The 19715-nt window shown below is 41.6% G+C and overlaps 1 protein-coding gene and 1 long non-coding RNA gene across 8 annotated transcripts in view; one reads left to right on the top strand and one right to left on the bottom strand.

The window, feature by feature from the left end:
* SPTAN1 (spectrin alpha, non-erythrocytic 1) overlaps nucleotides 1-19715 on the top strand; it is a 67882-nt gene that overhangs the window by 38452 nt on the left and 9715 nt on the right. For 4 of the 7 annotated variants that reach the window (XM_030535986.1, XM_030535989.1, XM_030535988.1 and 1 more), the window contains 21 exons: nucleotides 1737-1784; nucleotides 5200-5291; nucleotides 6418-6562; nucleotides 6673-6854; nucleotides 7043-7142; nucleotides 7365-7562; nucleotides 7684-7830; nucleotides 8516-8619; nucleotides 8784-8946; nucleotides 9497-9511; nucleotides 11391-11522; nucleotides 11906-12043; nucleotides 12371-12475; nucleotides 12670-12878; nucleotides 14086-14206; nucleotides 14770-14891; nucleotides 15532-15664; nucleotides 16573-16671; nucleotides 17756-17915; nucleotides 18129-18205; nucleotides 18372-18581. In XM_030535986.1, coding sequence (XP_030391846.1) covers nucleotides 1737-1784; nucleotides 5200-5291; nucleotides 6418-6562; nucleotides 6673-6854; nucleotides 7043-7142; nucleotides 7365-7562; nucleotides 7684-7830; nucleotides 8516-8619; nucleotides 8784-8946; nucleotides 9497-9511; nucleotides 11391-11522; nucleotides 11906-12043; nucleotides 12371-12475; nucleotides 12670-12878; nucleotides 14086-14206; nucleotides 14770-14891; nucleotides 15532-15664; nucleotides 16573-16671; nucleotides 17756-17915; nucleotides 18129-18205; nucleotides 18372-18581 — 2700 coding nt within the window. The remainder of the gene's footprint in view (nucleotides 1-1736; nucleotides 1785-5199; nucleotides 5292-6417; nucleotides 6563-6672; nucleotides 6855-7042; nucleotides 7143-7364; nucleotides 7563-7683; nucleotides 7831-8515; nucleotides 8620-8783; nucleotides 8947-9496; nucleotides 9512-11390; nucleotides 11523-11905; nucleotides 12044-12370; nucleotides 12476-12669; nucleotides 12879-14085; nucleotides 14207-14769; nucleotides 14892-15531; nucleotides 15665-16572; nucleotides 16672-17755; nucleotides 17916-18128; nucleotides 18206-18371; nucleotides 18582-19715) is intronic. The other 3 variants (XM_030535987.1, XM_030535990.1, XM_030535992.1) reach the window with 1 other exon arrangement.
* On the bottom strand, nucleotides 41-19715 carry LOC115636195. The gene is made up of 3 exons (XR_003996855.1): nucleotides 19146-19715; nucleotides 4998-5005; nucleotides 41-54 (listed from the first exon to the last, which is right to left on the bottom strand). It is a non-coding gene; the product is annotated as an uncharacterized LOC115636195 (long non-coding RNA).

Genomic DNA, 19715 nt, shown 5'->3' on the forward strand with positions numbered 1-19715 from the left:
TTGCACATTACATCATCTCTTATGGCCTTGCATCCTTCTAACACACACACACTCCTTTTCTTATGAGTAGTAGTAGAGTGCTGTCCTGGTCCCTTCTTCCAATAGTCAGGTCAATTCACAGTAGATAAAATTTTTTTTTTTTTTAAATGCACGTTATGAAAAATCTGTGGAATAATCAGTAGAAATTAACTGACGTAATCATCTCGCACACTGTATTAAAATATAAAGCTACTCTACATGTGCTGTTGTCTCAGAGGTAATATTAACAAAAAACAAACACCGTCAATTTGCCCCATGTCTAGTCTTCATTACAAGTATGTACACAACGATGAACAGTAGCATGTCCGCAGCAAGATAACTCACTATAGAAATCTCAAACTGCACTTTATATATAAAACCACAGTAATCCGTTTCCTTTCTGTATAGCAAAATGACATTTTTCATTTGAAAGTCTTTAACAGAGGACTGATTTCCACTTCTGTACAAAGATGATTTGTAGTTCAGATCTTTTAACTGGCAATATGGCAGTCTCACTGTGACAGTCTCACTGTGAATGATTTAAGCTCCCCTTCCGCTGTACAGTGTGCACGAAAGAATGAATTCTGTGAGCAATCCATCAGGGGTAGAAGAAAGGAGACTTTTACATTCCGAAGGAGAGGAGAGGCTTCAGTCAATTCTTTTTCCAGTTTGTTTCCACTAGTCTCAAATGTTTTCTTAGCCTTTCAGGAATATTTTAATTACTTGCTGGGATGATTTTTGTCAAAAATTCAGTTAAACTTAAATCTGTTGAACACTTGTCATTCTCGGTGCATATTTTATTTTGAAAAAGTTTCCATTTGTCAGAGTTGTCTTTTCAAGTTCCTTGTCTTTTCAACCCTCATTAAGGCTGTGGTTCTCTTTTAAAGGAATACTATCAAGATAATATTTATACACATTTTTAAATTACTGTGGTCTGTAAAACCTTAAGCTGAATTTTAAAAATCTGTCTTTCACCATTTACTTATATGCTGATTGAAATCCAAAAAGCAATCTAAAAATACAGAATCTAATACAGTAGAACCTCAGAGTTACAAACTGACCAGTAACCATACACCTCATTTGGAACCGGAAGTACACAAGCAGGCAGCAGCATAGATACCAAAAAAAAAGCAAATACAGTCCAGTACTGTGTTAAACTACTAAAAAAGGGAAAGCAGCATTTTTCTTCTGCATAGTAAAGTTTCAAAGGTGTATTAAGTCATTGTTCAATTGTAAACTTTTGTAAGAACCACCATGATGTATTGTTCAGAGTTATGAACATTTCAGAGTTACAAACAACTTCTATTCCCAGGGTGTTCATAACTCTGAGGTGCTACTGTAAAATAAATTAGACATTGGTACAATAAAAGAGATTATCACTCACCATGTCCCTCTAATATCTTGGGACCAATAAAATTACTGCAACACTACATGCAAAAAGCAATCATTTGTCTGAGACAGCAATGGGTTCACAATGCTGTAGAAGAAAATGTACACTAAAAATTTGTAATTGAAACTTATAAAATCATGAACATTTCCATTCATCCTACGTGTTGTAAAATCTGTCTTACCAAACCTGTTTTTGGCCAAAACTAAGTTGTGTTGGGGTGTCTGAGTTTTTGTTAGTATGGTATGACACTTAATTGTTAGGACAGAAATTTAACTGCTTGATTTTGTTTTTTTTTTTTTTTTACTATTTTTGCTTTTTCCTCATATAGTCTGCACGTATGATGGTACATACAGTGGCCACCTTTAATTCCATCAAGGTGAGAATCCAGTTGTGGTGTTTCTACTCACTGAGAAGTAATAGCTTTCTCTCATCACCTTCTTTGTGTTCACCATTCTGCCTCCATGTTCTATTGCCCTTCATACCCTTTTGACTAAACATGTTAAAATAAATGCTAATTTACAGCATCTGCTTCTCAGAATAGAACAGGTGCTTTATGCACATACATAGCATAAAGTTACCTGCTTCCACATCACAGGAGAAACCCTTATAACTTGCTGTATAGTTCCTTGAACCAGTGCATTGTTCTGTGATCAAAGCAGCAAATAGAAATCCAATGGGTGTGTGTGTGTGTGTGTGTGTGTGTGTGGACAACCTGCAGTTAGAAACCCTCAGTTATGCTCAAAGATAACTTTGGCCTTCCTCCTAGATCATTTCCCACCACCCACTCTTCTCTAAGTAGTTTGCTTATGTGCTCTTAAAGCACTAAGAGTAACATTTTTTAGGAAGACTACCATTTCTACCATAATCTTTTTAAAGTGGCAGTAATCTGACTGTTGTCCATGGACTGCCAGTGTTCCAAGGGGCCTTTTGAGCAGATCTATGGAATTAAACCTTTAGGGAGCCAAAATGGAGAGGCAGCGGAGTTGGGAATCACAAGAGGATTTTGCTTCTACAAAGAAATCTGTGGATTGAAAAAGCTGGGGAACCATGCTTTAAATGTGATCCTCACCTGAAAATAAGTCTTCATAGGGCCTTTTTCCTTTCCTTTTCTTTAGAGAGAATTTGAAGCACCTTTATACCTTAAGAAATGTAACTATACAAGCACAGTGAGCAGAATATTTGAAAATAAATCTTTATTGGATTTACATTTCAGGTCATGGAGGTCAAGTGCTTGCTCATGTCCATTCCATATTAGGTGTGTGCTTTCCACGTGCACAGGTGCCGGAAGTTTTTGCCCCAGCAGTATCCATAGGGGACCGTCTCTGGCACCCCCTGGAGTGGTGCCCATATGGCATGATGTAAGGGATGCCGCTGGCTCCCCCCACCCTCAGTTCCTTCTTGCTGCCAGTGACGGTGCTGGAGCATCCACTGCTTTGGCTAGCGTTGTTTCGTTTTCTGTTCTGAACTTTGAAAACATGTAATATTGTTGTATATAGTTAGTAGTTCTCAACTTTTTGTTAGTCCCAAACAGAACTCAGCCAGGGGACAGGGCATGCCCTGGTCCCCAAGCTTTAAGACCTGCGATAGCTGCAAATGGCCTATGCCCGTCAGCGATCCACATACCAGCTGCCTAAGGTGCTTAGGTGAAGGGCACATAAATGACACGTGCTGTATCTGCAAGTCTTTTAAATCTAGGATGAAGAAGGAACACAATATCCGTCTGATAGTGCTCCTAATGGAGTCGGCACTCGCTACGGCACCAGAGCGTTCTGACTCCACACTGAGCATCATGGCCTCTGTTTGCAGGGCTCTTCTGGCACCATCCACAAGCTGGCACCGGTCCCCCGTGGTAGTTCAACACTCCCTTCAGGAAGTCGGGCCCCAGCTGAAGTTGAGCAGTGCAGCCCATCCCATGCTTTTCCTGCGACCCCCAGATAGCAATGCAGGCCCTAGCCAGCTTCAGGTGCCATCAACTCCCGAAGCTCTTTGAGCGGCTCAGGAGATCCATATGCTCCCAGTGCCGCCCACATTGGTGCCCCGGTCTCAGGGAAGACTTGTAATGGGACCTATGCAAGTGTCCCCACTTCAGTAGTACCAATCCCCATCAAGAGGGACTTCCTTGCTCCCTGGAAAAGATCGTTACCATTCCCCAGATGATACCTCGCTGAGATGGTGACCGACCGCCGGATGGTCCTGGAAGGGGTTCCATTCAACAACCCTCCTCATTCCATTGAGTTGGTGTCGGGCACTTCGGATCTCAGCTGGGGGGCACATCTCAGCAACCTCCAGACTCAGGGGATGTGGTCCCTGGAGGATGCGCAGTTACACATAAACATCAGAGAGCTCTGAGCAGTCCAGCTGGTGTGCGGAGTCGTCTTGCCCCACCTGTCAGGCAATGTGGTACAAGTCCTGACGAACAATAGAGCCTCCATGTTCTACGTCAACAGGCAAGGGGGAGAGTGCTTGTCAGCTCTCTGTCAGGAGGTGCTCCATCTGTGGGAATTCTCCATCAGCCACGAAATCCACATGGAAGCTTGTCACCTTCCCGGTGTCAGGAATATGCTGCCAGACCAGCTCAACAGGGACTTCTCCTCTCACCACGTGTAGTCACTCCATCCAGAGGTACCCTGCATGATCCTCCAAAGGTGGGGAACTCCCCAGGTGGACCTGTTCACTACCAGACAGAACAGGAAATGCCACCAGTTTTGTTCTCAACAGGGTCTGAGCAAGGACTCCCTCTTTGATGCCTTCCTCCTGTCGTGGTCAGGGAGCCTGATGTACGAGTTCCCTCTGATTCCACTCATCAGCAGGGTTCTGGCAAAGATCGAGAGAGACCATGCACAGGTTATCATGATAGCCCCGACGTGGCCTTGCCCACATGGGGTTGGCACACTCTTGAGTCTGTCAGCAGCCACTCCCTGGACATCCAGAGGGCCTTAGCTTTTTATTTAGAACGTACCAAGCCTTTCCGTAAATCGACGCAACTCTTCATTGCTACAGCTGATAGGATGAAGAGTCATCCGGTGTCCTCACAGAAGATTTCCAGTTGGATCACCTTGTGCATAAGGACCTGTTATGACCTGACGGGGTTTCCACCAATTGTCAAAGCCCACTAGACGAGAGCGCAGGTGTCTTCGGCAGCCTTCCTGGCACACACATCCCTATCCATGACATCTGTAGAGCCGCAGCTTGGTCCTCTGTCCACACATTTACTGCTCATTATGCCATCATTCAGCAGGCCAGGGACAACGCTGGGTTCGGCAGAGCTGTGTTGCAATCTACATGTCCGTGAACTCCTGCCCACCTCCAGGGGTACTGCTTTAAAGTCACCTAATATGGAATGAGCGTGAGCAAGGACTCAAAGAAGAAAAGACAGTTACCTTTTCCATAACTGGTGTTCTTTGAGATTCCGTAGCCTGCCCTCCTTCCCCACTGTTGAAGTTTCTGGCAAGAAGGAACTGAGGGTGAGGGGAGCTGGCAGTGCCCCTTATACCATGCCATGCGGGTGCCACTCCAGCGGATGGCAGAGCCGGTCCCATACGGATACTGCTGAGGGAAAAAAATTCCAGCACCGGTGCATGTGGTGAACACACACACCTAATATGGAATGGACATGAGCAACACATCTTGAAGAACACCAGTTACGGAAAAGGTAACTCTCTCTTTTGTCATTTAGTATGACCTGGAGTAACGAAGCTTTCTCTCTTAAACAAGAAATAAATACATAACATTGTTTAACCTGTCAACATCAGGTGCAGTGCTGAGGCTTCATTTCCATTTTTCCCTTTCAGGAACTAAATGAGCGCTGGAGATCTCTGCAGCAGATGGCAGAGGAGCGAAGCCAGCTGCTGGGCAGTGCCCATGAAGTCCAGAGATTTCACAGGTAAGGAGCGCACTGCCTCAGGTACATCACATAATGTTTTAGTGGTAGTTTTTACATTCAATTTTTATTCTCGGTTTAATGTAAAAACATTTAGTTTTAAGAGAACAAACACCAGCTCATACAGGGCCTTGTCAAATACCCATTGACTTTTTCCATTTGCTTCAGTGGAAGTTGAACGAGGTCCATGGTGAGGAGCAGTTCTCTAGTCTGTGTTTGCATTAAAATTTTTAATTAAAAAATTGGCTGCCTTAGTTTTATTGCTGACAGAGGCATCTTGTGATACTAGCATGTCACTATCAGTATGGAAGCCAAGTGTAGGATTCTGTCTTAAACCTTTATCTTCAGATCAGTGATATTCTCTAAAGGGATTGCAGTGCTCCCACCATGCTGTGCCCTTTCTCTCTCTAGAACTGCTATCATGAGCTTTCTCTTCTCTCTTCTCCATCCCTTTGCCAGCTGGCTACCACACACAGGTGCAGCTTCTCCCTTCAGTTATTTGTCACAGCTGATAGGCTTCTAAACTTTTGTGTATCACTGCTTCTGCTTTGTCTGCATTTACTGCCACCAGCACCATTCTTACTTCTGCGGCTAAGATGGTGTCAGCCCAACATGCCAACATTTTGCCCCAACCTCTTCCACAATTGTCATTAATTTCTCCTGCTACATTCATTCCTGAAAAGGAATGAATATCTTAATCCAGGTCCAACAAGAACTCTATGCATTCTGTGTTTGCATTCGCTAGAGAGAGGAAAGTTTCTCTGATGGTTACAGCACAGGAGTGTGAGAATTAGGAGATCCTAGATTTGTTTCCTAGCTCTGCCAGAGATTGCCTTTGTGATTTTTGAGAATTTACACTGCCTCACAGGTGTAATCTGAAGCTTGATTTATTAAATCTTGAGATTGTCAGAGGAAAGCTTATTACTGAAGGGCACCAAAAATTCTGATTTTTTTTTTTAAATGATACCAATGTTCGTTCTTACCTCATGAGAGTTTAACTTCCACTTTAAAACAGATGAAAAAATTGGAAGTATTAGATACTTAAGATCTTATGAAAACAGGCTACCTGGAGTTTGATGAGACTCTAGTTAATGTCCTTCATTTGTGTTTTTCCTTTTTCCCCAACCAGAGATGCTGATGAAACAAAGGAATGGATTGAAGAAAAGAATCAGGCATTAAATACAGACAACTATGGACATGACCTGGCCAGTGTGCAGGCCCTGCAGCGAAAGCATGAAGGCTTTGAGAGAGATTTGGCAGCTCTTGGAGACAAGGTCAGACCAAGAGACCAGAACACATGGGTTACTTGCTTTCTGTAGCAGTAATGATGGTACTGCAAAAGAGGTTCCTGCCTTTCTTCTTACTCTTCCTCCTTTATTGCCAGGTGAACTCTTTAGGCGAGACTGCTGAGCGCCTGATTCAGTCACACCCAGAATCTGCTGAAGACCTCCAAGAAAAATGTACTGAACTGAACCAGGCCTGGAATAGCCTGGGGAAACGCGCCGACCAGCGTAAAGAGAAGCTTGGGGATTCTCATGACCTGCAGCGTTTCCTCAGTGACTTTAGGTAAAAACTAAACTGATCAAATTCCTGGTCCCCACTGTTAGTTTAGTTATTAATTTAAGTACATGTAGTATATGACTTAGACTGAATATTTGTTGGAGTGGTGAAAGATAACTCATTTCCCTAATCAGACTTGCTGCAAACAAACAAAAAAACACAACCCCATTTTTTGGTTGCTTTTGTGGTTACAGGGACCTCATGTCTTGGATCAATGGAATCCGGGGACTGGTGTCCTCAGATGAACTGGCAAAGGATGTGACTGGAGCTGAGGCTTTATTGGAGAGACACCAGGTATGTGCAGGAGCCCTCTGCATTTTTCTGTAGGTATGAACATTCGCTGTTAAAATCAGTTTTATGTACTCTGTTGGTAAACCAGTTCAACAGTGTTTTTTTTTTGAGACTCCCCATGTATGTTTCCAAGACGAGACTGAGAATGTCTTTCCTTGCAGTTTAGCATTCTGCTTCTAGTTATTAAACCTCTTTTCTCTCCTTCTCCCCCCTCCTTCCTTACAGGAACATCGCACTGAAATAGATGCCAGGGCTGGCACTTTCCAGGCATTTGAGCAGTTTGGGCAACAACTTTTGGCTCATGGACACTATGCCAGCCCGGAGATCAAGGAGAAACTGGATATTCTAGATCAAGAACGGGCAGACTTGGAGAAAGCCTGGGTCCAGCGTAGAATGATGCTGGACCAGTGTCTAGAACTACAGGTACTTTGCTGCCTTTTGGTTTTTTTAATAGTATGCTTTCTTAAGGAAACTTTTCTTTCACTCCCACCAGTGGGCAGTACTCACTGGTTAGTTTTCTCCTACCTGTGTTCCTTCTCCTTAGCTGTTTCATCGGGACTGTGAACAAGCAGAAAACTGGATGGCTGCCCGGGAGGCGTTCCTGAACACAGAAGATAGAGGAGACTCCTTAGATAGTGTGGAGGCTCTCATCAAGAAACATGAAGACTTTGATAAAGCAATCAATGTCCAGGTGAGGGATGTATCCAAAGTGGATGACAGCTGTTCTATTTTATTTTACATTCAGCTCCTGAAAACTTCTTTTAAGGTCAGCAGGATATGATAGATCTGATGTTGGTGATGTGACTCTAAAGTTTAGAACCCTATAAAGATTTGTTCTAAATATTTAGGAGGTTAGAAACTGGTTACAAAGCTGAGAAATAGCTACCATCACTGCAGATAATAAGGGGTTTGTTATTGATTGGTTATGAACATGATGCAATAAAATAATAGGTATTTACCTAACTAGGGCAGCATGAATCACAGTACAGCATATTTCTTGTGAAAAGAGTAAGTGATTTAATGGTTTGTATTGGAAATCCTTACTCTGAAAAAAAAAAAAAAATCAGTGTTTTTCCACTTCCTCTAAATCCTGGAAGAGCCCTTTCTGATCCTGAGAGAAATTCCTCTGTCGTTCCGACAGAGGCCAAAATAATTTTCTTTTCAATATCTGATCTGCAGGATCTCCCACTTGCTCTTAAGTGGAGTTCTGCTCATCTTGACATAGGGCTGATTTCCTTAGACTCATATTAACAAGATACCAGCCTTCTTTCAAAGAGATGCCCTACTCTGGTTCTTACACAACTCTTTACAGGGATTTTTTTGTTTTTTTGCAGTATCTGAATACACTCAACTTGTGTCCTTTTTGTTTTGAACAGGAAGAAAAGATTGCTGCGCTGCAATCGTTTGCTGACCAGCTGATTTCTGCTGACCACTATGCTAAAGGGGTCATTTCTAACAGACGCAATGAAGTTCTGGACAGGTTGGTGTGCTAACTGCATTGTTAGATCAGCTGTGGATACCTTCTGAAAAGAAGGAAATTGTTTAGAGCCAATATATAGCTTTTATGATGGTACGTAGTCTCCTACTTCATGCCTGTTCTTATAGATACTGGTGAGTATGAACCATATCTCTGATTATGTACAGGTGGCGTCGTTTGAAAGCTCAGATGATTGAGAAGAGGTCTAAATTGGGAGAATCTCAGACCCTCCAGCAATTCAGCCGTGATGTTGATGAAATAGAGGCTTGGATCAGTGAAAAACTCCAAACTGCAAGTGATGAATCCTATAAGGATCCCACAAACATCCAGGTGAATAATTATTTGACCAAGAGAGTCAAATGGAGTGAAAGTTTAATTCCATGTAGCATATCCTGTTGCTGATAACAGGATGTGCACAGGAAAAATTCCAATTCCGTGTTAAAGGGATAACAAATTGTTTGGAATTAATCTTCTAAAGGGGAGAAAATGTAAATAAAGCAATCCTTTCATTATGGAGACATGCAGTATGCATAGAGAAAGGACCGAAATAGAAGGCAGTAATTATTTTTTAATAAAATATGTAATATCCACATAAATATGCTGCCAGAAATCACATAAATCCCTAGGCAGTTATGCTCCAGTGTAAATTTGATAAGACATCCTAGCCTCTCTTCTCCCCAACAACTAGAGGATAAAATAAAAATTTATCTTTTATAAATGTCTCTTGTGTCCCACCCCCACTTACTGGCCTAAGTTGCAGATCTTCATCTATTTTTCATTATTAAAGAAAAACTCTTTAAGTGATATCCTATGTTTTTAATACTGATATGTGGATCAGTATGACTGCACTGAACTCTTTTCTTCTTGATCTGTTTTGTAGCTTTCCAAACTGCTGGTAAGTTTTGTAGTTTGGTTGAACTGGCCATGGTAGGTGTTTGTTCTTCTGTATAGATTATATGTGAGCACAAAGTCTGGTTGCGTTCAGTCTGTTGCTCCATCCATTAATTCATCCAGTTTCTTTTCCATTTTCTAATATTCACTGACCTCCAAACAGATGTTACCATAGGCCTCAGTGTTTTGGGGTGTTGCTTTTTTGTTTAGTTAATGCCTCTTAAACACCATTTACTTACATATTTGTTTTGCAGATGTGTTCTGCATGATCTGTTTAATTTGTGGTGTGGTATTAATTCTTTAAGGGGTGGTTCATAAAGAATCAAAAATATGAGTTGTCATCCTCCTTTTTTAAATATTTGGCTACTGGACATGTCTTGTCCTCATTCCTGCTGGACCTAGAGCTGTGGTGATTAACCCATGGCCATGTGATGTCAGTTCCACTCACTTGTGTCTGGAGTCAAAATTTCTGAACGAAGGGTACAGTGGAAGTGGGAGATCCACACTGCCCACAGTTTGCAGGGATAGAAGTTTGTGGAAGAAGTAGAGGGAAGATTGCAGAACTGAGAGTATATGTGCAAGGCTGATAGGAGTGGTAAGAATCCAAGGAGGAGGAGAATTAGAAAGAGGACAGAGCAAAGCAAAGAGTGGAGAAGTGACTAGAGTAAGAGGGAGGGCCACAAGTGAAGGAAGCAGTGTTTGTCTTTCTGGCCCTGGAGGTTGCACTATCTATATATTGGCTACTCAAACAAAAATGTCATCTGTCATTTCCCTAGAGTGTGAATTTGTTTTGGTGGTAATAGATTGACATTTTGTACTATGAGAAGCTTTTTTCATTCTCCAGCATAATGAATTTATATGCCAAGAAATGGGTGGATTTTAGCTGATATACAGTATAATCTCAACCTTCAGCAATAGCAGTTTTCAGAATAAGCAGGCCATGCAGAATTTTTCATAACAGTACTGTAGCATTTTTCTTGTTTTATTTTTACTCTAACCATCACTTTCCCTTCCATTCTCCCTCAGGACAATGTATTTGTCCAGTGTTACTAGCATGTGGAGTTGATATTTGTAAATACTGTTTTGTCATTCTTGTTCCTTGTTTATGCTTATGGTGGGTGTATGCATGTATATGAAAGAAAACTGCTTATTCACTCCGTTCCTGTGGCTCCTGTTGTTCTCATGATGCCTTCAATTTTCAGTGAAGACAAATTTCAACAAACAGCTAAGCGTGGTTTCTTAAATAGTTTTGAGTTGCTGACTATGTTTAACTCATTGTTTTACCACATAATTTAGTCATATGGTGACTCAATATCTTCTCATATGAAAACTGTGCATAAAAGGTGCAGGTTGCGGTGAGGACTTTTTCCTCCTGACCATGTATTTGGATGGGAAAAGTCATAAACCTCGAGAACTGATCAGTGTGGAGCAGCCACCATGTTCAGGATACATACAAACACAGTCAATGTTTTTTAGCGGTGGTGCCACGTAAACCAGAAATCCATATTTGGAGAATAGCAAAACTTAACGTTAGAAATGTGTTTCAGCCCCCTTTAAAATGCAGGGGAGATATGCTGATATAGGAACATTAGTGTAAATGTCCAATCACAGGTAGACATGCTGGTTCAAAAACAGCCTAATGCTCACTTAGTAAGACTGAGAGAGCAGCAAGTGGTGAATGTGATGTAAATGCCTAGAGAGAGATTTGGATTTTCATAATTTTACATAAGGTATTAAATATTTCCCCAGGTTAGACTACACACACACTCCCTTCCTTCTAACCCTGTTTATGCAGACCATGCTTGCATTCTCTTCTCAGTCCATGAGAATAATTTGGGAGCCCCATGTCCAGTCCTTAACAGCTTTGTTTTTGCTGCATTCAGAGCAAACACCAGAAACACCAGGCCTTTGAAGCTGAACTTCATGCCAATGCAGACCGGATCCGTGGAGTCATTGACATGGGGAATTCTCTCATTGATCGGGGAGCATGTGCCGGCAGTGAGGATGCAGTGAAGGTAGGTGCAGCACATATAGGATAGTTAATGACATGTAGCCTTCAACTGATTCTATAGTTATATTTTGTTAGAATGAGGAAAACCACTTTCTTTTATAGAAGCTTTTTTTTTTTTAATTCCTTGTTTAACTGTGCAGTATGGAGCATGAGAACTGTTTTTGTCCCATTTTTGCTTTGAAATTAGTAATGTTTTCTGATTCTTCTGTCAGAATGTAAAAGTGAAATGGAGAGGCAGACAAGGGAGAATTTTCCTAGATCGCATGAATAACTGCATAATCTATAGTTGTAGAAGCAGCAAACAAATGTGTACAGTGTGTTCCTTTGCTACATTTATTAGGGATTTTGTTTTGCTTCTGAGCGTTTATTTTCTCCTTTTTGTAACAGGCACGTTTAGCTGCTCTGGATGACCAGTGGCAGTTCCTGGTGCAGAAATCAGCAGAGAAGAGTCAGAAGCTGAAGGAAGCCAACAAACAGCAGAATTTCAATACTGGAATCAAGGATTTTGACTTTTGGCTGTCAGAGGTACCTGACTACCCTGGATTGGGGACTGCAGTTTCTCTGATACTAGCTCCCTTTGCTGATATGTGATGTGCTCCAAAAAAAATTTAAGAGAATAAAAAACAAGTGTTTGGGAAGTTTCTATGCTTGTCATTGCCTACACTGATGTTGGCAGGAAACGTTCTTGCATAAAATCTCCCATGTCTGAGACAAGCAGGGAGACAAAATTCACAAACTTAACTTCCTTTGGGGACAATTGAAAGAGACAAACAGTCACCTGCACAAGTAAGAGCATTACACTTGCAGTTCTTAGTTAAACTTCAATATGTAATTGTATTCTTCCTTTTCCAGGTGGAGGCTCTGCTTGCATCTGAAGACTATGGAAAAGACCTGGCATCTGTAAATAACCTGCTGAAGAAACACCAACTTCTGGAAGCCGACATATCTGCCCATGAGGTAAGCACCTCTGCTAACAGGAAGAGAAATTACAGTAATCAGAGAATTCCATAGCAACATGCCGTAAAGTTTAAACCTGTAGAAATACATTTCTCTGTGTACATCACGAATATGAAGAGAAGATCCTGGGCTGAGACTACATGCTCAAAAATTGAGTTTTTCGTTCTTCACACACTCCTTGCTTATGATTCCAGGATCGTCTGAAGGACCTGAATGGCCAGGCTGACAGCTTGATGACCAGCAGCGCTTTTGACACCTCCCAGGTAAAGGACAAGCGAGACACTATTAATGGACGCTTCCAGCGGATCAAGAGCATGGCAGCTGCCCGCCGTGCAAATCTGAATGAGTCCCACCGCTTGCATCAGTTCTTCCGGGATATGGACGATGAGGAGTCCTGGATCAAGTATGTACTTCAGAAGTTCTAGATGTAGCATTGTCTGAGGCCATGTCCATATTATAGCCATGCTATCAACAACCATATTTCAATGCAGTTGGTGAACAGTGTTCATAGCACAATTTACCATGTCATTGAGGAAAAAGATGATTTCCCCAAGAACCATGTTAATCTAACTATGCCATAGACTACCTACCCGCTCGTCAGGTGTATGCCATCTTGTGCAGATAATCTATAGTATAGTTTTATAATGCAGTTAGAAAGACACACATCCGTGCCCATGGTGCTTGGGGAAGCATGCAGAAGTGGCTTCAACTCTAGTGTGGGCTTGGTCTTAATGCCTACAGATATCAATGGGCAGGCTTCAGAAAGCATGTTCAGTGCTAGGAAAAACTTGAGGTTTGACTATAATCTTGTGGTAAAAATCCTATGAATCGTGTATCTTTTAAACTCTGCCTCTGTCTGTTTGAAATTTTTTTCAAAAAAGCATTTATGAGCCTGCTGAAAGCAGTTTTTAGTTTTACTATTTTGGCCTGTGATAGCAGTTAAGGAAAAATGCTTTCCAGAGATGTCCGTATGAATCCTGATATTATTGGTATGACTGGTTTATAATCAAGGAAATAAGAACTGTGCTGGTTTCCACTCCATCAGTATGTAGAGGTTAGCCAAATAGAAATGATCAAAACTGGAGAATTAAAATTACTTTCAAACTTTGAAAGGAGGGAAGGAGTGAGTGAGTGTGTGTGTGTGTGTGTGTGTGTGTGTGTGTGTAGAGAGGGAGCGCCTTGTCCCTTCTTTGAAACTGTGCTGGTCAAACTGCTGGGAGTTGAATCCTTTTTACTAACATTTATAAGTCAGGTGCATGGCTTACTGCTTCAAAGGCGCTCGTAGTGCTGGGTTGTAGGGAACATCCCCATTATTTATATTCATTTTTCTGCCTTGGATTCTCTGTATTACAAAGTAGCTGAAAGGCCATCAAATGCTAAAAATAGAGGACCCCATTAAAATCTTTATATTTACCTCTTTAAATATATGTAATAATTTGCTGAAAGCTCCAGTCCTGGAATGCGAAACATACAAAAGGAGTAATGTTCATTCCTGTTAGAGCTGTTAAGTGTCAAGTTTTCAATGACAGCTGTTATATCTGTCTAGTTTGACCTTTAAAGGTATAAACGTTACTCATCCCCTCTTCCCTCTTTTCTTCTCTGGGACTCAGGGAGAAGAAGCTGCTGGTTAGCTCAGAGGACTATGGCAGAGACCTAACTGGAGTGCAGAACCTAAGAAAGAAACACAAACGTCTGGAAGCAGAATTGGCTGCTCACGAACCTGCCATCCAGGTTAAAAAAACAAAAAAAACCAAACCCCAGTCAGTTAAAGAGTTGTTCCATGACAGGTACTGCTGTGTTGTTTCCAACGCAAACTGTGTAGGTTACAGGCAAACATTTGGATGAGGAAAATAACCAGTCATGATAGAAAGTGTAGTACTCTGTATAGTCAAGTTACAGATTTTTAACATTTATATGATCTGGATCACAAATCAATTATAAGCATCACTGGTTTAGATCTGTGCAGCCTGAGATGTTTCTGCAGATCACAAAGGAAATCAGACTTCCCTCATGCTCCTAAAGAAGGGCATGACTAAGCAAAGATATGGAGTGTTTTAAATTAAAGTGACAGGAAGTTCCTTCCTCTTCAGACAGTAGCACTTCTCACCTTCATTCTAAATCCACAAAAAACACGTGAACTGAAGAGAAGAAGAAAAAAGGGTACGTTTATGAAAGAAAATGACCCAAAACTGGGGAGTTGTAAAGAGTGCAGATAAATGATGAGGAGAAAGCAACAGTGCTGCTGAAAATTGAAAACACTGAGAATACTGATGTGTGCTTTGTCTGCTTCACAGGGTGTGTTAGACACTGGTAAAAAACTGTCAGATGATAACACGATTGGAAAGGAGGAGATACAGCAGAGGCTAGCTCAGTTTGTAGACCACTGGAAGGAATTAAAGCAGTTGGCAGCAGCTCGGTGAGTGAGAATCATTTTTCTACACCAGGAAGTATGAATGAAACATATAGGGATGAGTAGCAGCCAAATCTTGCAATCTTTTGATTCAGGTCATCAGCAATATCAGTGCAATAAATGCTAATAGTGCATTCTACTGAGGCCATGCCTGAGGGGACAGGTGAAAAGGGGGTCATTCGTAAATGCTCCTCAGTACTAACTTCAGTTTTGTGTTTTCCTTTAGTCGAACACAATCTAAACTTTGGGGGCATTTATTCCTTCTTCATTTGGAGGCTAGACGCTTGACATTGTTGTTCCCACCATGCTGTGCTCTCCTGAATAGAGACTGTGGTGGCGGGTGGGGGGAGTACATAATTTCCAGATATGTAAGGACTGTGAAATGGCCTGGTGAATTACATAGTAGATTTAGGGTAGATCTAGAGCTGGCAGTGTCACAGTGGGGTCATTTTCAGCGTCTGAAGGAAAGAGGTTAGTGTAAAATTATCACATTTTAGGGTTGGTGGTAGTGAGCAGGCTGTCCTTTCACCTGTCTTGACCTCCACTACACCTACGTTTAGTAGTAGTTCTGCTTCCATGTCCTAGTTGAATGTACAAATGCAACCTGTGATTTTTCCTCCCCCACTTCTTCTCATTCCTCTTACAGTGGCCAACGTTTAGAAGAGTCTCTTGAGTATCAGCAGTTTGTAGCAAATGTGGAAGAGGAGGAAGCCTGGATCAATGAGAAAATGACCCTGGTAGCCAGTGAGGACTATGGAGACACACTTGCTGCTATCCAAGTAAGCAAAAGCTGTACTGTTCTGGTTCTCACCTTACCAGCTATTTATAATATGTAATGGTTAGAATTTAAAATACCCTTTTGTTATTTTTTAAGTCAGACATTTTGTTCGTTTTAAAGAAGTATATTATAAAATATTGATGATCCTTATATAAAAGCGATTCAAAAGATTTTTCTCCAGTATTTAGAAGGGTCTTGTGGATATGGGCCTTTGGCATAGGCAGCGCTAATTAAAGCAGACTGCTTTTATTTGTGCTGGAGGACTAGACTGATGCAAAGCAACCCCAGAATTGTGTAAAAATCGCTTAAAGGTTTTTTTTTTATTTCCCCCAAGTTGCAGTGAGAAACTGCAATGAAAAAGAGTCTCAACAGCAGCACGAAGCAACAGAATCTCCTTCTAAACCATCTTTTTTTTATTTTAATTACCCCTTTCCCCTCCCTCCATCAGTGTGTTAAGGCTCTGGTCCTGCAAACACTTCCATGCACATTTACTGACTATATGCTTATTATTAAGCATGTGTGTTTTTGCAGGATCAGGATCTAAATGCTTTCCAGGTAAATTATATCTGCATGGTGAAGTCTCTAGTGGACTTGATAGAGAAGACCTTATCTCTCCTTGGATAAAGGTGAAAGAAAACTAACTTAACATTATATTTAAGGACTATATCCAGGACTATACCAAACCATTCTTCCTCTCTCTCCTCCCTCGCACACCCCAACAAATAGCCAGAATGTGTATTAGCTAAAACTAACTAATAATTGTAATGGTGAGTATTGCACTGATTGATGTGTTGCAGGCATATTATTATAATGTTGTTGTGCTTTTATTTTCATCTTTGTTTTATAAGCAGTCATCTTGAGAAGTTGAATGATGTAGGAAAGTAACTTGTGAACATGCTTTCCCTGCAGGGCTTGCTGAAAAAGCATGAAGCATTTGAAACTGACTTCACTGTCCACAAGGACAGAGTGAATGATGTTTGTGCTAATGGGGAGGACCTCATTAAGAAGGTGAGTGTAACCTGGTAAGAAAAATGCCTTGAACGTTCTTTAAAGTGTCAGCATGTCAAAGTGGATTCACTGTTCTCTTAAACTGAGCTCCAAGTATGTTTAAAAAATGAAAACTAAACACCGTCTACATGTCAGTGTTCTCTATAGCCACAAGAACGGCATTTGGCATATAACTGATTTTAAATACTAGAGACAGCAGCCTGGTGGACTGATAACAAGCTCCTTAGTTTTAATTCTGGCTCTGTTGCTGACTTGTTGGAAGTCTTGGGCAAGTCACTTAACTTCTCTTTCCCAGAGACAGCCATCCCAATCAATTCCTTATGCATGGGTCTGTGCTAGACCAGACCAAGAATTCCTGTCTTTTATGCTTAGAGCCTCTGATGCACCCATTTGTGTACCATGATACCTTCTCCCATTACCTTGAACACTTCTCATCTAGTCAGTAAGATCCTTGTGAAACATAAATTGAATTGGAATTTTCTCCGAAAGACCTAAAATGGCTGTTATCCATCCCATGCTTCGGTTTTCTATCTGTATATTAACTTCCCAGAAAGCCTTAATAGTCTAGCAATACAGAAAAAAACAGGAGTAAATTGTTGTTTGCATTCCTGATTTCTCTCACATTTGGGGCACATATTTAAGGTAGAATGAGGCCATCTTCTTCACCAGATGGAGAACCCCTAACTAAATAGTGAATCGAGGTGGTCTGTTCCCATGTTGTTAGAGCTAGTGGGCTGCCTTGTGAGTTAATGTGCAGGATTTATTTTATTAGTCATGTGCTAGTGTTTCTGGTTTGAGATTGTCAGATCAACCTAAGGGGAGCTCGGCACCAAACTGAGAATGGGATTTGAGCAGCTAAGTCCCTTCAGTTCCTTTGAGGACACTGGTCTTAATTGCTTCTGTTGTCCTCAGCCTTGGGATCCGTTTTAGGAATTTCCATAAGTATCCCAAGCAGTCCTTCAGATGCCTATATGTTTTAAGTGTATTTCTTCCTAATTTGGTGAACAGGACTAGATTTCCTCCAGTGGTGTGTAGAAGATAATTAAGTCACATAGGAACTAAACTATTTTCTCCTATTCCACAGAACAATCATCATGAGGAGAACATAACTGCAAAGATTAAAGGCCTGAGGGGCAAGGTGTCAGATCTGGAGAAGGCAGCAGCTCAAAGGAAGGCCAAACTGGATGAGAATTCTGCCTTCCTCCAGTTCAACTGGAAAGCCGACGTCGTGGAGTCTTGGATAGGTATGTGCTGCATTGAAACACGGGTGCATTGACAAAGCAGGTGACTGAAAACGGCAGCCCTTGAACAGAAAATGGTTTCTGACTAACTTTGTTTTACTAAGCGGATGTGGGTGGTAGTCTGAGCCGTTGATTTGCTGAGCAGTGATATCCCTTCCCCAAATTTAGGAAGAAGGAATGTAGGTGTTTATATTTAGTCTCTGCTTCATTATCCAGGTGAGAAGGAAAACAGTCTGAAGACCGACGACTATGGACGGGATCTCTCCTCTGTGCAAACACTCCTCACCAAACAGGTCAGTGCAAGGTGCTTTGAGCCAGAGAAGCAATGGAGCTTAATGCTCATCAGACGGATGAATATTGGAAGGCCTGGCATTTATTTTTGCATTTTCCTAAAATAATGTCTACATCATCCATAAATATAGTTAATCTACATTAGTCTCTTCCTTTTTAATGCGGCAGGAAACTTTTGATGCTGGTCTTCAGGCTTTCCAGCAGGAAGGAATCGCAAACATCACTGCACTGAAAGATCAGTTGCTGGCAGCCAAACACATCCAGTCAAAGGCCATCGAGGTCCGGCATGCTTCTTTGATGAAACGCTGGAACCAGCTGCTGGCTAATTCTGCTGCTAGGAAGAAGAAACTGCTGGAGGCTCAGGAGCACTTCAGAAAGGTGAGAGCACAGACCTGGGAACCATCTCTTCTCTTTAATAGTCTGGAACACTATAAAGCTTGACAGTTGTGCACAGCATTGATTTAAAATCTCAATATACAAGCTGTGTAAAAACACAATTAGTTGTCATACACCAAATGCTTTCTTGTGAGAAGCCTTCATTAAAAACTTATTGACAGTGGAGTGGTTTTAAAGGACCAGCCTTCTACACTGTGTGCAACTTGTATATCTTAATTGTAGTTATTTAACTAAAATACAATTTGTTGAGGACACATGTTCTGCTGTGTTATATTTTTGGGAAAACACTTAGCTAGGGATGCAGTATTGTTAAGTGGTCACTGCAAGGGGACTGGGAGTCTAGAGTTCTGGGTTCCAGTCCAAACTCTGCTACTGGCTATGTGTTCTTGAACAAATTACTTTATGCCTCTATTTCCCTTTTGTTTATAATGTACTGTACAGTAGCACCTAGAGGCTCTGATCAGGATCAGGGCCTAGTATTCGGTATTGTACAAATGACACAGCCCCTGTCTTGAAGAGTTTACAGTCTAAATCTCTCTCTCTCACACACACACACAACCTCTTTCATAAAATTGTGTTTCCTATTTCCCGACCTCTCCCAACTGTGCCTTTACTCCTTGTCTAGCCAACCTGCTCTCCTGTTGCTGTCCCCATAGTGCCCCTCCCTTCAACATGTCCACCACTGAAAAATACCCACTTTCCCTAGACAGAAGTGAGCAGGGACCTGCTGATTTGCAATTGTTTGGGTTTTTGAAAAACAAGTTCTCTAACATTGCTCCCAAGTCTCGAAATGTATTCCTGTCTCCCCAGCTGCCACTACAGCTGCCTCATTGGAGGCCAGAGACAGCTTTTGCTTCCTGGAAAGGTCTGGCCTTGCCCCTAAGAGCTGTGGGTGAGATGGGCCTCTTGGGCTGTCTTAGGGGAGATGTCATGGGGAGGAATAGCACTATCCCCATTTTACAGATAGTGCTTATGGTTAGTTCTCTGCCTTGCAAGAAAGGAGCGACCAGTGCAAATTATGTGTTGTTTATTGCATGTTCTAAATACCAGGTCCTCCTGCTTGAATATATTCTATTTGGGTTATTGCCTAAGTGAATACCTAGATTGTCTTCTCTC

The sequence above is a fragment of the Gopherus evgoodei genome, chromosome 16, assembly GCF_007399415.2.
Source record: "Gopherus evgoodei ecotype Sinaloan lineage chromosome 16, rGopEvg1_v1.p, whole genome shotgun sequence".
Lineage (NCBI taxonomy): Eukaryota > Metazoa > Chordata > Testudines > Testudinidae > Gopherus > Gopherus evgoodei.